General features: G+C 45.0%; 1 protein-coding gene across 1 annotated transcript; it reads left to right on the top strand.

Annotated features, from left to right (window-relative positions):
• Positions 1–14,955: 14,955 nt before the first annotated feature.
• LOC127325609 (putative receptor-like protein kinase At3g47110) lies at positions 14,956–15,437 on the top strand. The gene is made up of 2 exons (XM_051352420.1): positions 14,956–14,983; positions 15,070–15,437. The coding sequence occupies exons 1-2, from the start codon at positions 14,956–14,958 to the stop codon at positions 15,435–15,437; spliced, it is 396 nt and encodes a 131-aa protein (XP_051208380.1).
• Positions 15,438–17,358: the final 1,921 nt, after the last annotated feature.

Raw genomic sequence — 17,358 nt, 5'->3', positions numbered from 1 at the left:
AAACTAAATAGTATGAGTTTAATTCATGTACACCGTATATATATACACGCGCGTGTCAAGCGCGGCGTTGATTAGCGAGGGAATTAGTGGGATTGGGCCGGATCACGAGGCGCATTGGATTCGGGGATGTCGGTCGCCGCATCTCGCTCTCGCTGACCGCTGGGGTCCTCGCCGCGCTGATTCAATTCCTGCGCTGTCGCTGGTGGTTTCCGGCCAAACCGAACCCGTCGCGCTAGGCGAGGTGTCGAGTCAAAATGGTCGGCCGGATTAGTTGACCTGGCGTGACACTGGTATACAAAACCTAAAAATCAGTAACATTCCACCGAAATGGAGGCAACCCCTAGCAACACTGCAGGTCTCCTCACCTCACTCGATTCCCCTCCCCCCTCCCCTCTCTTACAGCTACAGTAGCTCAGGCTTCCCCACCCGCCGACCGGGCCGATCCGAGATCTCCTCCACCGGTCGGAGTTCGTCGAGTAGAAGAAGTGGTACATCTAGCCTAGTTTCGAGTTTTTCCCATGTCAAGTTTAGCGTGACGCCGTCAGGAGTTTGGCAACGGTGGAGTTGGAGCTGCTCCCTGCGGCTGGTGGCGCGGCGCTCCGATGGTCCGAACCGGAGGCGGCTGGTGGCGCGGCGCTCCGATGGTCCGAACCGGAGGCGACTGGCGACAAAGCTTCCACGCCTCCCCCAATAAAGTGTGTCTGCTGCTCTCTGGATATGGGCGGTGAGGCCTGGGTTCCTCCTCTTTCAGAACACCGTGGTGGTGGTGATGGAGAGGAGATTCCGGGTCAAGCTACTCTTGGCGGATCGACCCGCTCGGCGCAGCCCTTCCCACCATGCAGGCAGTGCCAAGGAGTCGAACGTGGGCTTGGGACGGAACGCGTGGGCGGTGTGGTCGCTCTCGGTGCTCAACCAAGGTCGCACAGATAGGTGCCCGGGCCGTCGTGGAGTCGCCGCCCATATCCTGCTCGAAGTTCCGTTGCATCGTGATGTCTCTGGAGAATTACCACCACGATCCTAGCCCTCTGAAGCGCTGCATACCAAAGCAACACCTTCAAGAAGGGATGCGACGGTGACGACGTTGTTGCCCGGATGAACCTAACGTTTCCCCCGATATGCAGGAGGGTTGTGGGGTGGGGGAATCCAGACGCCCCTGAAGAAGGAATGGCGGCACCCGTGAGCGCCACCGCGTCTGTGTCAGCCATCTGACAAGGATTTCTCCCGTCCCCCACAGAACTAGGTTTCAAATATTAGACAAGTTACGGGGTTACAAGGTCATGAGCTAGGTTACAAGGTCGATCATCTAAACTACCATCACATAGAAGAGAGCTAGAGTCACTACTAGCATCATCCCGATGAAAGTGGTCTTCATCCGGTTCCTCCTCCGCTCCCTCCTCTCTCCCGCTACATAGCGTGTGTATCTGTCTTCGGCCTCCGTTCTTGTGGTGTACCCTTTGTAGCTGTTACCGCTAAAACGGTGAACCTGTCTCCGACACTCCTCCCAGTCGTTGTAGACTCCGGGAACCTTGCCCTTGTACACGACATACCACGGCATCTCTGCATATATGCACAAGCCAATGAAACATTAGTGCACACTCATAGATCTTTGCAACAAATAAGAGCAAACTCAAATACGATCCAAGTAGTATGAACTAAATGGCATGCCTCATATATTGTTGGTCGGAACAAATATTAACATTCAGGGGCGGCGTTAGTGAGACCAAGTAGGATGCACAAGAGATTGATATTTGTGTCATCTCACCAGGCTCACTAGCGCCGCCCCCGAGTGTAGTGACCGAATATTCTAATCATCGGCATTTTGAAATACCAAAGCAAATGGAATGATAAGGGCCTCATACATTGTTGGTCGAAACAAATATTAACATTCATGGAAGGGGTAAGTGAAGCCAAGTAAGATGCACAAGAGATTTATATTTGTGTCATCGCACCAGGTTCACTTGCCCCTCCCCCAAGTGTAGTGATCGAACATTCTAATTAATCATCGGCATTCTGAAATATCAAAGCAAATGGAATGACAAGGACCTCATACATTGTGTTGGTCGAAACAAATATTAATATTTAGGAAAGGCGTCAGCGAAACCAAGTAGGATGCACAAGAGATTAATATTTGTGTCATCGCACCAGGTTCACTGACCCCTCCCCCAAGTGTAGCGACCGAACATTCTCTAATCATCGGTGAACTCCAATACGAGCGAAGTGGTATCAACTAGATAGCATGCCGCATACATTGTTGGTCGAAATAAATATTCACACTTAGAAACGGTGTAAGTGAGATTAGGTAGGATGCACAAGATATTGATATTTGTGCCATCACATCAGACTCACTTGCACTGCCCCCAAAGTGTAGGGACCAAACATTCTAATCATCGGCACTCTCTCGAAGAAATTCCAAAATAAACGAAGAACACCAACTAGATAGCATGCCTCATACTTTGTTGGTCGAAATAAATATTCACATTCAGGGACGGCGTAAGCGAGGCCGGTAGGATGCACACGACATTGATATTTGTGCCATCACACCAGGCTCGCTTGCGCCGCCCCCAAAGTGTAGTGACCGAACATTCTAATCATCGTCATGTGCAAATAAAATTAACGACCAAATCAAATGTGGAAAACGACTGTTAAAACTAGAGAGCCATATATATAAGTTCACAAACATAGCGAACTAGTAATTAATAGCATCGATTACATATAAGTTGAACGATCGTCGAAACTAATTAAATAGACATGCAAGTAAAGTACTGAATAAAGTTTATTACAACACAAGCTCGTCGATAGTTCAGAACTACATAATTGGGCTAGCACATCAAGATTTTCTACTCGGCTCCGGGCGCAGAGCGTGGATAAACCGCCGCCTTTCTTCAAGCACATCCACGAGCGGTAGTCATCACCCTGCATTTGGAGCATTGTGTCTATGTCATTGTTTGACGGCTGATAGCCGGCGTAGAACTCCCCCGAGGTTCTAATGACATCTTGAAAGATGATTTCACAAAACTTTACTTGGATGCGAAAGAAATCTTGCTTGACGCCGTCGTCCCGAATCCGCGACAAGCGTGTGGCCCAGTCTCTGAGCTTCATGAAGGAGATGATTAACGTAGGCTTACTGAGCTTACTCTTACAAGAAGTTTAAAGGCCGATAAGATTGAGGTCTTGGTTTCCATGCCCAAACTTTACCAGGATGGGAAGGACGATGAGGGTCTTAATTTCGTGGACAGTAAAACATGTGAGAAAATGTCCCAATTTGAATTTGGACCTCCAATTTGATCACAAATCAGAAAACTCCATTCTAGCCGATCATTCCATCCTCGCCCCCTCACGGAACATCGTTAATCTAAGAGTCTTGAGCGGTACCGCCACCGCTCTGCGCTACTCACACAACTGACCCGACTGAGACTCACTTGGCAGCGAATATCTATCATGCGGGAAGCAACCACCGCCGAGTGCTAAGCATCTGGTCACCATTGAGTGGTGGTGTGCTTTCCGGTGCCTCCTTTTCCTACGTGTACCTAGTACCTACGCTTGTTCATGCGTGCAATTCTCGTGATCTCATGTTGATCTTCTTGCTGTGCACTAGAAATGCACGAGCAAGAAATAGATTGGGTTGTCAAAATGGAGGTTGTTTACGGGTCCATATGAGGAGTGGAGTAGTATATATATGCTGAATCATTGTCCTGCCAAATGCTTGTAGACCTACAAATAATTTATGCTGCCGGAAGAATGAACCACTCAACAACTAGTAATTTATGGTCAGGTACTATGATACACCCTTGCATGGCTCCTCAGAGCACATTGCGCAGGATCTTTTCAGCAATTTGTAAACACATATAATCATAAAGTGCAGATTCTATCATAGTACTACTACACTTCATAAAGATATGCTAGTCAATTTTAATGTAACTTCTTGTATGTCTCAAATTAGGATGAACACAAAAAATTGTTTTATTTTTTATACAACATAGTTTCTGTACCATGTATATATAGATGACCAAATACTACAATACATTAAAACTTGTACCGATACTAACTAGTTTTTACAACACGAATAATGCTTATGATTGGACCTTGTAACACACCGTTGTCCGATAATATTTTTTCGATAAATCATGTGTTTGTACTTCCTAAATCCATTTTTTATTGATCTATCAAATCATAAATCCAACTCCGCCGCGCTCATTGTAATCTTCCATTTAGGATTTAGGAATGAGCGCGGCGGTTTGGCAGAGGCTGCAGCAACCTGCCTCCTTTACTCATTGTAACCTTTTTCTTAACTTGAGTGTGTCTACTTTATAAAATGAGATTTAATCATTGTAATGGGTAATTTAACAATGAATAATTAATTTTAGGTAGATAAGTAAAGGCAATTGAACTTTTAGTTAAATAACCAATTTACCTATTTTCATAATTTGGGCCAACGTGCGGTGTGGAATTGAAACTTTTCTACTAGTGTAGAACGTGGTAGATATATAATGTCCAAATAATTAGGCCCTTGCCCACGAATTTGATTTCGTAGTCTACATTTACAAAATTAAAAAAGTGGAGTATTCTAGTACATCATTCCTTGCTCGCCGCCTCATGGAGCATCAATAATCAATCTTTGGGTCTTGAGCGGTGTCACCACCACTCTGCGCTACAATGTCACTTGGGGATGGAACAAATATCTAGCATGCTGGCTGCCACTGCAGCCGAGTGCTACGAGTATCGTGATCAGCTAGTGGTGGTGTGCTTTCCGGTGCCTCCTTTTCCTACCTATGCCTACGTATATTGTTCATGTGTGCATGAAGAATGTACGAGTAACGAATGGGTTGGGATATAAAATGGAAGTTGTTTACGAGTCCATATGCAGAGGTGTGGATCGAGTGGTATATATGCTCAATCATTTTCCTACCAAATGCTTGTACACCTCCAAAAAAAATATGCCACGTAAATGATGAACCACCCAGCAATTAGTAATTGATGGTCAACTACTATGATACAGCAACTAGCTCACATGACTCCCCCGGGCACTTTGCACATGATTTTTTTCAGACCAATTTATAAACACTCATAATCAGAAAATGTAGAATCTATAATACTACACTTTATTTATGTAGATATAAGAGTCAATTTTAATGTACATTGTCGTATGGCTTAGTCCTATGAATTAGGATTAACATAAAGAAACAGTTTTCTTTTTTATACAGCTATCTGCACCATATACATATACGACCAAATACTAGAATACACACATATCAAAGAATTTGTTTGTACCGATACTAACATGTTTTTGCCACATGACTAATGCTTATGATTGAAACTATAGTTTTATCCTTTTTGGGCTCATTTTCATGTAGATGCTACTACTCTCTCAATCCTATGAAACATGTCAGGGATTTGTGTAAATACAGATGCATCTAGACAGATTTAGTGTTTAGATATATCTAAATTTTGACAAATCTCCGACATATTTTATTGGACAGAGGGAGTATATACCCATATGGTTTGCACCAGTGCCTCCATTTCGGTAATGCAAAAACACTGATTCTTTAATCATTTGCACAACAAACAGTAAATTAATTAACCACAATGAATCAGGTGTCAATTCCTTCCCAATAAGGTGACATGTTAGCTCAAATTAGTTTTATTTCTAAGAAAATTATAGTGAAAAAGTTTCATCAATAGCTCGTACTAACTACAAATTCAACCAGCAGCCAACCAAAATGTTGTACATAAGAAATGAAATAACATTCGTATTCTTGTGCATTACTCACCTGGAAAAATATTATGTGTGTAGCACCACCAGAGGTGGTCGAGATGGGGTGGGGGCGGGTACAAACCTAGGATCACAACATCTTCAGTCAATGCAGTGCTGAATCAATTTTTTGGCAAAACATGAAATAATTTCCTAGTAATTGTGTACTTGCCTGCCAATTCTGTTCTTATCAAATTCAAATATAAAAACCGATCCGGTTTAATACCTGCAAGACTGCCTACCTTGACCGCTTGCTGGTGGGGCAAGCAGCAGCAGCTCGGAGGCAAGGCTTCAGGACAGGGTTCCTCCAGCTGCTGAAATCTGCCGACCTTGCCTAGAAAGGACAACCTTGCAAAACGTAATTGGCAAGGAAGTAAGAAATGTGTCTTCTGTCATCACGATGAGACTATTAAACACTTATTCTTTCAATGCAAATTTGCAAGATCTATATGGTCAGTCATCCAGATAGGTTCTACCTTATATCCACCACGGAGCGTTGCGAATTTATTCGGCAATTGGCTTAATGGTGTTGATCCTAGGTTCAAGCGACTTATTAGGGTGGGAGCGATTGCCACTATATGGTCGCTATGGCTATGTAGAAATGACAATATTTTTAATAATAAAAACTCTTCTCTTATGCAGGTCATCTACCGGTGTACAGCTACGCTTCGTTTGTGGTCACAACTACAGCGTGTGGAGCATCGCGGCCTATTTATGGAGGTGTCTACACGGTTGGAGGACACGGCGAGGGATATTTTTTCCAACATGGATGGCAGCGTGATTTGCGGATCGACCTTCCTTCGTCTTAGACTCATTTTTGTTTTGTAATAGCTGAGACATATTGTTTTCCTTTTTAGTGCTATCTTGTGAATTGTTGCGGCTGTGTGCATCCTAGCTATGCAGAGGCCGGGTGTATTACTTTATCTTGAGTAATAAAGCGTCATTTATCGAAAAAAAGAAAGGAAAGCTCATACTTAGTACAAAAGTTGTTAAATGGAGGTCGACTAATTTCTATGTTTATTCCGAACTGTCAGATCAATTTTCTTTTTTTGCTTTTCTTTAGTTTCTGTTCAAGACAGGTGCTCTCTTTTCTCTGTTAATTCATAAGAGAAACACCGTTCACATTTTATTTTAGCAAAGAAGAAAAAGGCAAATTGATTTTTTTTAGCACAAGAAAAAGATAAGAAATTTTTTTTTAGGGAAAAGATAAGACAATTAAATATGCTTGATACTGAATCTAGCGAATTTTTTTTTAAATAATACACTTTTTAATATTAATTCCAGAAATAATAGCCGTTTTTAGCAATTTTCAGAAATAATACACCGTCGGGGCCTGTGAACCCGAAGTTTAAAAATCGGGGTCAGCGAACCCGAAGTGCAGGGAATCTGCTGCCGGCCACGCGGACAAGGCTAATTTCGGGGTCAGCAGGCCCGATTCACCTTTGTCGGGCTCAGCGCGCCCGAGACGCTTTCGTCGGCCACGCGCTGCCGCTGTCGGGCTGTCTCCTGGCCAGGAGCAGGCCGTGTCGGGGAGGGCGAACCCGAAGCGGGCGATTCGGGGAAGGTGCGCCCGAAATTGAGGGCAATAAATGCCGGCCGACGCACGGTGCAGCTCGCCCAGCTCTTCTTCCTCTTGCAGCACAGCTCGCTCAGTTCATCTCAGCTCTCTCTCTCATTTGCTCTCAGTCCAGCAGCTAAATGTCTCATTTCTGAGCGATTTGTCCAGCCATTTGTTGTAGTTTGACCACCAAAAGTTGTAGAATCACCTGATCTATACATGGGTTAGTTTTTGAGGCGTTTTGGTGGAGGTGCTGTTGGTGGTGGTGATGGAGGAGGAGCTGGTGGTGGTGTTGTTGTTGCTGCTGATGCTGCGTGGTGGTGCAGCTACTGCGTGGTGGAGGAGCTGAGCTGCTGACGGAGGTGTTTGGCACGCTTCAAGGGTAAACCCTAATTCTTGGTATTAGATGGTGTACTCATAATGCATGTTGCGTTCGTTAGCTGCGCACATTAGTTACTGAAATATGTACCGGTAGATAGTATTTATTTAGGACTGCAGGTGCTAGATTTTTATTTATTTTAGAGTGTAGGTGCTAGATTTTTTTGACGAGTCTGTAATTTTTATAGGTGAGCAGATATGTCAGATAGATTAAAATTCGTTGTTTACTTCGGTCATGGCACGGTCCGAACAACTCCGATGGGAGCTGATCTGAGCGAGTTTCAGGACGAGGAGTTGCATCTGACAAACCCAAAAACATGGCGAGTTAGTCAGTTGAAGGAGTGGTTGACCGTGAATTTCGGGCTTAATCCCGAAGCATACACTGTTGGTGTGCATGCTTTGTGGAGCAGCTCCAGTACCCAGATTTTCTGGCGGTTGAAGCCGATTGAGAGGACCTCTCAGTGGGTGCACTGGTTGGAAGCGTGCGAGCGCAGGGGAACTCACCCCATCGCCTTAATGCTTCCCGAGGCGAAGGTGGTGAATTTCCAAGAAGGCGAGGGTGCGTTCCATCCAGGCCAGAGCGATCAAAGTTACGATCTTGGCGGCAGCGATTTCCAATCCGGGCGAGTAGCCGTGCAGCGGGTGGTCATGACGATCTTGTTGAGCTTGAAAGCGTGGACGAAGAAGAAGAAGAGATGCAGAACATGATGGACGAGGAAGACGAGGATGGAGTGGACAATGAGGTTGACTCAGATGAATCCGGTGGATCCGATACTTCAGATGATAACGAAGAGGCGGATCCGATCCCCTCTTCTTGGAACCATGATTTGTCGGAGGCAATGATAGTCGATGATCGGCACGATTCTGCCTGGGAGTACAGCATGAACACCATCTCAGTTGGTGCTAGATATGCTTGACAAGAGACATCTGCAGGAAGCAATCACTCGGTGGGCAATGAACACGCAAAGGGTATTCGTAACCACCGTTTCAAGTCGAAATTCTTGATGATGGTCTCAGCCGATGCTAGATGTCCATCAAGGGTGCATGGGTACTGTCCGAAGTATGACACAACATGGGTGGTGAGCGATTTCGTGCCGCACACATGTGTCCTTAAGAGTATGTTGAAGGATCACCGAAACCTTACATCCACTCTTATTGCTCGCCTGTTCTACAAGGAGATTGTAGAGAATACAGCAATGGGGGTTAAAGCCATCCAGAGAAGAGTTCACCTTCAATATAAGTATGTAATTGAATATGGCAAGGCATGGAGGGCTAAAGAGACGGCAGCGGAGAACAGTTCGGGACCTTCTATGATGCTTATGACGGTGTCGTCCGTCTCCTGCAGACATTGAAGGACCGGAATCCGGCACCCATGTGGACATACAAGACTTTGTGATACCCGAGTTCCCTAATGTCGTGGTTACGCACAGGTGTTTTTCGCATTCAGCATATGCATCGAGGCTTTCATGCACCGTCGTCCGGTGATGTGTGTAGATGGAACTTTTCTAACTGGGAGGTACAAGGGACAGATTCGACAGCAATTGGAGTGGATGGCAACAATCGATGTGTGCCTCTCGCATTTGCATTTGTTGAGAGCGAGAACAACTGCTAGCTGGTTATGGTTCTTCAGGCGATTAAAAAATCGATAGTGAAAGATCGCGAAAATGTGTGCGTGCTACATGACGAGGCATGCGGGTATACTTGCGGCTATCAAGACTACGTAGAAGCCGGACCTGATGAAGAGACGCCATGGCAGGGATATGCGAGTAGGTGGTGCATGCGCCACTGGGGGCCAATTTCTTATCGCAGTTTAGGAGCAAGGGTCTTATGAATCTGTTCAAGAAGTTGTGCAAGCAGAATCAAGAATGCAAGTACACTTTTCTCCGCGGCAAGCTGGATGAGTTCACTAAGGACCATGTGCGGGACAGGTTAGCCGCCCGAGCTGCATTAGTAGCAGCTCATGCAGCAGCTGTGGCACAGGGTACACGGGTTCCGAGGGCCCCGAGCCAGATCCTATTGGGCTATGTGACCTGCCCGGATTTGACCCACCCAATACTAGAAGGAGGCACAGACGACGGATTAAAAATTTTGCGAGTGGATAGAGCACGAGCCATTAGAAAGGTGGTCTTTGCTGCATGACACACATGGAGCTAGGTATGGTGTGATGACTACCAACCTAGCTGAGTCATACAACTTCGTGCTTAGGGGAAATAGGGCATTGCATTGACAGCCCTTGTGGAGGGTATTTTATATGGCACTATGAATTATTTCAAAGAGAGACGGGAGTTGGCTTTGAAGCATATGCTTGAGAATCCAAACACTCCTTCTTTGTAAGGCCATTATGGAATATATGGATGTCAAGATGGAGAAGGGTATGTCACACACTGTTACGGCCATCGGTAATCAGGAAAGGAGGTTTGAGGTGCGCTTACCAACCGACAAGTTTGGTTGTGTGAATGCGGTGAGAACACATGAGGTCAGAATTGGAAATGAAGAATGGCCATCGTGTGGCTGCACATGCAACAAACCGAGGTTGCTTCACCTTCCATGCTCCCATGTGGCCGGCAGCTACCAGACAACTAGGGCTGGACTCAATCTCTTTCGTCTCTCCATATTACGCGAAAGAGGCTGTCTGCACACTGGACCGGCGAGATGGTCGGATACGAGTTGTGGGAAATTTTACTACGGTGATACCAAATGAAAGGCGGTACATCCCCGACCCAAGGTTATTGCGTACAAACGAGAGGTCGACGGAGACAAGGCGCATTAGAAATGATATGGATGAAGCGAAGCGGGTGGTCCAACTAGGCAATGTTTTCTCTGCAACCAATTTGGACACGGGGACCCCCTATGTCCCACTTTCTACCCAAAGTGCAGCTGCGGCGGCTAACCGAGGAAGGCGAGGCAACCGAGGAAGGCGTGGGAGGGGAAGAACTAGAGGGAGACAGTAGAAAATTTGTAATATTTATAAACTATGCTTAAGTTGTAGTACGTGTGAACCATATTAGTCTGAACAATGGTACAATTTGTAATATTTCTGAACTATGTTTTAATTTCAATTTTGTATGAACTATGCTTTAATTTGTAAACTTTGTGATCAATGGTTTAATTTGTATCATCTTTGAACAATGCAACAATTTTTGATATCTTTCTGCAGATATGGCGGCCCGCCCGTTGCTCGATCCAGTGATTGATCAGAAACATCGTGCATCGCACTTGGAGTCCGACCCGCAGAGCATCGACCCACTGCAGACCCGTACTCCAAAGAAGAACTGGATGATACACCCTCAGTGGGAAGACAGGTAGGTGTTTTAGCTTTAATTTGAAATTTACCTTCGAATTGGACCTTGCTTTACCTTTTTCATCATTTGTTTTGCAGGTTGAAGTGGGCTGGACTACTACCTTTCGCTCGATTAGTGGAGGCCCGAGAGAACGTTTCGCGTCTGAACTACGATGCTACTTTGATCACCTCGCAGTGGATCGATGGAGGCCCGAGACCCACACCTTCCACTTTCGCTGGGGTGAGATGGCTCCTACTCTAGAGGACGTGTCTATGTTGCTGGGCCTTCCGTTGGCTGGTGAGCCCATCGGCCCATTGGAGGAACCCGTGGGATGGATGCACAGCATGGATGCACGTTTCGTTGGTGTTCGCGAGGGCATTGGGCCTATCTCTTTTGAGGCTCACGGCCCTCGTCAGGCGTGGCTACACGAGTTCCAGGTTCGTAACAGTTTCATTTATTTTATCAAGCCTTAATTACCGCGTAATATGTAGTCCTAACATTGAATATTTCCCTTGGTGCTAGGCTCGAAGATATCATCGTCGGCTTCACTCTCAGCCGCCCATCGTTCGGGATATTTTAAATCCCTTTCCCTATCTTCTTCATTCTTCCATGTTAGTGACTTCCACTTCTCATTCAACCTGATAAGCTCACACCTTATTTCCCGTGGGCTACGAGCAGGCATCTTCTTCACTGGATATCCATAAGACCAAGTCTCAAATTTCCTACCGACCTTACGGAGCAAGGCGTCGCTACTGATGAACTCCTCGAATGTCTCTATCTTACTCTCCCTCATCACATAGCGAGCACTATCTAGAAGATATTCGGCCATGAATTCATTGAAAAGATGGGGGGGATTCTTATAAGGGGGATCCATCTTGTTGAGAGGCTACACTGAAAGACAAGAAAACGGTGGGGGTATTTATAGGCTACAAGGGATGACTTTCGGCGGGAAGATGTGAGCGGGAAAAAATGGGCGCGAAAGATTGGCGGCAGATTTGGGCGGGAATAAATGGCGGGAACATTGAGCGGGACAAATTGGGCGGGAAAAAGTGGCGGCAAACAATTGAGCCCAAATTTCTGACACAACATTTTCGGGGCAAATTCATTTCACATTAATACTACAACTGAAATTAAGATACATTGCAGCTGAAATTAAAATACGGCTTAGCACTACAACGGAATTTAAGATACAACGACAAACTAAAACTGAATTTAAGATACATTGCCAGTACGACACATAACTCTACTTTCCCTGCGTCCACCGTGGCCATTTTCCAGACTTGTCGCCGCGTTCTTCTGCCGCTTGCGCCTCAGCAGCTCTTTCCCTTAGTCTCTTTCTCTCCGCTTCACGAGCCTCCCTGCGCACCTCTTCCTCTGCAAACCTACGTGCAGCCTCATCATCCATCCTCTTCTGATTCACCTCGCGATTACGAGCTTGTTCCGCCCTAAGTTTCTGTATCTGTCTCTCTCGCTCTGCTTTTTCATTAGCACGAACCTTTTCCCAACGCTCCTCCTCAAAGAACGTTGCCCACGCACGCCGGTGTTTCTCCTCAACCTCCTGACACGCCCAATCCGGCTGCTCCGTGTCTATCCAGTGAAACCATTTGCATAGGGGCGGGGGAGACTGCAACACAAATAATAACATTAAATCACATTCATAAATAAATTAATGTCAACATAAAATTATGTCCAAACATACCGGCGGCCTGGTGGAGGACGAAGCTGAACTACGGGGTGGATCATGCTCATAGCTCGCACACATGAAAAATTTCATCCCGAACCAGTCGGAGAAATCCTCCACCTGCTTAACCTTAGCAAGACGGCCGCACCAACACCGCTCCGCAGTCACACCCGGGGGCAAACTTGCAGCCTTCGCCTTCACCGGCCTAAACTCCGGGTCAGAGCACGGCACACTCATGATGGCTAACAGTGAGCAAACAGCACAAAGATAGAGATACAAGAACTTGTGCAATCCAGAGTACCGCTGCCTGCTTTTATAGGCTAAATTTCGACACCAGCGCGGGAGATGGTGGCGGGAAAAACTGGCGGGAGATGGTGGCGGCAACGATTGGCGGGAAGGGTGCCGGGAAGGAGTGGCGGCAAGGGCGGGCGGGAAACTGTGTGAACGCAAAAAGGCGGGAAAAATTGGTGCTCGGGTTGAAGAATCCCGATTTATTGCAATCGGGTTCACCTGGCCCGATTAGCTAAAATCGGGTTTACCTACCCCGATTAATTGAAATCGGGTTCCACTACCCCGATTTATATTTTGTTGTCACGCCGCAGCAGAGCTCTTCTAGAAATCGGGTTCCACTGCCCCGACTCTGATAATTCGGGTTCGCCGACCCCGATTTTGTAAACTCGGGTTAGCGGACCCCGACGGTGTATTATTTCTGAAATAAGCCAAAAACGAATATTATTTCTGGAATTAATATTAAAAAGTGTATTATTTAAAAAAAATTCGCCTGAATCTAGGCTCAGCTAGCCAACTGGATATGGCCAATTAGCCCAACATCCCGCAGTTACAACTCCATGCCCTTCCCTCAAAAAATGAAAAATACAACTCCGTGCTCTGGATAGGGTCAAGGGAGATAAGAGACATATCCGCCATACACGACGACGGAAATGTGTGTGTGTGTGTATGATTCTTGAGTGGCATTTTATTCAAAGGGTTCTAAATGTACATGAACAGAAAAAACTGATTATGTGAACTCATTGCCAAACTCGGTTGAATTATACTTTCTCTGGCCCAAATTAATCGATGGATCTCGAGACTAGATTTATACTAGATATATTGTGGAACCGATGTAGAGTACTTCTTTGGATCAAATTATTTGAGGTAACTCCTGAGTAGACTTGTATTTGATGGGATATAGTATATGACCGTGTCAATTAATTTTGATTGGAGGAGTACTAGATTTTGATTTGGTTGGTTGCATCAATGAAATAGAAGATATTCTCCCAAGACATTTGATTGGTTGGAATATGTTCTGCAAAAACTAGTGCAAACGATTCAACCTATGAATCAAGCAGCCCACGTAGAAAAACATTAACCCGTTAAAATTCTTAGGAAACATTTTACTCAAAGAAGCTCCGATTTTTTCGGAAAATTCCTTTGCATATTTACTGGTCTGGTTCCGGAGTGGATTGGAACTCTCAAAAAATTACAGCTGGTAGCTTTAGAAACAAACTTCTTTACGGGGGGCCATACCATCATCCTTGTTAAACTTGTCTCAATTGGGAGGGCTCTATCTATACTCGAACCAGTTTATTGGCCATATACCACCAAGCTTTGGAAACTTTCCAATGCTTCAATACATGGACATTTCCAACAACCTTCTTCATGGTAGGGTGCCAATGGAGATCTTCAAACTCCCAACGATAATTGCAATTAATTTGTCTTTCAACAACCTCGATGGGCAACTTCCAACCAACATTGGCAATGCCAAACAACCCGTAAATTTGGCGCTTTCATCAAACAATCTATCCGGAACTATTCCAAGTACTCTGGGTGGCTGTGAAAGTTTAGAAGACATCCGGTTAGACTCGAATACTTTCAGTGGAAGCATTCCCATTTCATTAGGGCACATAAACGGCCTCAGAGTTTTGAATTTTTCTACCAATAACTTTAGTGGGTCAATACCAGCATCTCTTGGCAACTTAAAACTTCTTGAGAAACTAGATTTGTCATTCAACCATCTTAGTGGTGAGGTACCAACAAAAGGGATTTTCAAGAATGCTACTATTGTGTGGCTTGATGGAAACAAGGGGCTTTGTGGTGGGGCATCGGAGTTACACATACTAGCTTGTTCTATTACGCCTTCAAATTCAACTAGGCACAAGGAACATATCATGATCAAAGTAGTTATCCCAATAGCCAGTATGGTTTCACTTGCTATGGTCATATTTGGCTTATTGCTCTGGAGAGGAAAAAACAAGTTGATTTCACTACATTATCGCTTGGTAACCCAAACTCTTCTTCGGTTGGACTAATGGGAACGATCGGATACGCTGCTCCAGGTAATAGCCGTTATTTCTATATCTTCGGTTGCTACATTTCTTTTTACATTTATGTTAACTAGTGAATGTGGAATTAACTCCTGTAGAATATGCAGGGGGTGGTCAAGTTTCAACTGCCGCGGATGTTTACAGCTTTGGTGTCATCCTCCTCGAATTATTCCTTCGGAGAAGACCAACGGATGAAATGTTTAAAGATGGATTGACCATTGTGAAGTTTACAGAACTCAGCTTCCCTGATAGGATAATGGAGATAGTCGACCCTCAGCTGATACAAGAGTTGGAGCTTTGCCAAGAAACTCCAGCAACCATGAAGGGAAAAGGTGTCCACTCTCTGATGTCGATGCTGAACATTGGCCTTTGTTGCACCAAGCCGTCTCCAGGTGAGCGCATCAACATGCAGGAGGTGGCTGCCAAGCTACATGGTATTAGAGATGCATATCTTAGAGGAAACTGATAAATGCTCGTGTTCAATCAGTAGCATTAGCTGCCTGACTAATAAGTGTCCCAACCTTTTCTAGATACGGATATATATCTACAATTAAAATGAGTCTAGATACACCCGGATCTAGATGAAAGTGAGACACTTATTTTAGGATGGAGGTAATACTTGTAGAATTGATCGCGCATAGCGCGCATGTAAAAAACCTAAAAATCTGGATTTTCCTTGTACTATCTGCAAATAAAATTTTATATCTCAGCGGCTAGAAAGTAAATCTGAAATTTCGCACCGTGTACTATCTTGTATTCTTGTATACATCAATCTCACTGATCTGTATTTTGAACTAAGAAAAAACAAAGTAAAAAACACTTGCTCAGGTTAAGCCATGGCAACTACCTCGTTTGTTGGTTCTGCTTTCCCAGGCCAAGGTTGAGCTCCTCGGTTGATTTCAGAACCAAAATGTAATCAGGCTTGCTGGCAAACTTGGAGTTCTTTAGCTGAAATTTCCCCACCCACCCACCTGCCATTGGCTCGAAGAATGGAGGACGGTTGCCGTGGCTGGGCTGAGGGAAGCTGCTATAAGCACATTGAGTCAATCCACACCGGCCTCTGCGTCGGTGCCACCGAACCGTCGAGACGTCGGTTCAGGGCAGAAGGCGTGGAGACGGGTTCTCAGGGGCGGGAGCAAAGGGGCTAGGGATGTCAGCACAAACCTGAAGATGGCTGTAACTGAATCTGTTAACTCACGACTGCAGCGAAGAACACCACGGTTTCAAGCCACATCTATTCCAGTCTCTAAATAATCCTCTCGTTGTGTTCATTCTACTGCAACCTGATTGCATGATTATTTTTTTCCTGCTACAATTAGATTTTTTATCCTGCAAATTCAGTGATGCTAGACGGGTCCCTAGTTCTATATGCAGTTGGAGACTTGGTACAAGATTCAGTGGCTGATTAGTTCTAGCCCTAAATGCAGTTTGAGACTTGGTACAAGATTCTGTTGCTGGTTAGTTGTGGCCAAGCAATAACTTTTGAAAGATAATTTCCTTGTGAAAACGAAGGGGGCCAAGCAAGTGGTACCACATCATAGATCTAGTGCATTATTGTGGGCCGATTGGCGCCAGCAGAGACTGTCCTCAAAGGCCTCAAACCACACCACAAACCTATACACACACAGATTTTCTTGGTCTCGTCGTGTTTCTTCTGCCCTGAGTGTGACCATCTGGTATGCTTGGCAAAGAGAAGTATCCAATCTCCAAATAGTGTGACCAATCCTCACTGTGTAATTTTTTTTTACCGCAGCATGATTTTGCATGATACAAATTATCATGCTACAATTAGATTCCATTTTTTCCTGAACTTTCTAGCACAGCAACTACCTGTGAGCTCTGCATTGAAGAAGCTGGTCCCGAACAACTTGTCGCCATTGAAGTTTGTCTCCCGTGGTATTGATTATAACAGAAGAATAAAAATTAGAAAAAATCACTAGAAACACTCTGAACATTCAGGGGCTCTGTTTTGTTCTGTTTCCACATGCCAGAAAGTTCAGTCAGAAATTGATACTTAAATACTTAACCACCGGAAGAAATTTGAGACTATCATTTCCAAGGGAATGATGTTTTGGCACATGAGAGCGTATGCTCCCTTTATTTTGAAATACATGTTAGATATATTTTAAAATATTAAAAAATTTGAAATAAAAATTTCGCACGTATATCTTCATGTGCTACGTGCTCACAAAATCGTTTTACGAAAAATCGATTTATCGTGTGGCATGTGTAAAAAAACAAAATTCGGTGCTAAAACAAAGACTTGTCACAAGATAAATTTTCGCCTCGCCGTCATCTTCGACTTCGTTCTTTTCGGCGCCGAATTCTTCGGTCTAGCGCGGGATGGCTTCGGCGCCGTCGGCTTCGCAGCGTCGGCCCCTTTGGCG

This window comes from Lolium perenne, chromosome 3, assembly GCF_019359855.2.
Source record: "Lolium perenne isolate Kyuss_39 chromosome 3, Kyuss_2.0, whole genome shotgun sequence".
Lineage (NCBI taxonomy): Eukaryota > Viridiplantae > Streptophyta > Magnoliopsida > Poales > Poaceae > Lolium > Lolium perenne.
Note: the sequence above shows the minus strand (reverse complement) of the source record. Positions and strands in the feature narration are given on the sequence as shown.

Bases quoted from the DNA above. Each gene is read 5' to 3' on its own strand.
- LOC127325609 (XM_051352420.1), top strand. From the start codon at position 14,956: ATGGGAACGATCGGATACGCTGCTCCAG. The intron at 14,984-15,069 runs GTAATAGCCGTT...TAACTCCTGTAG, and splicing joins GATCGGATACGCTGCTCCAG to AATATGCAGGGGGTGGTCAA.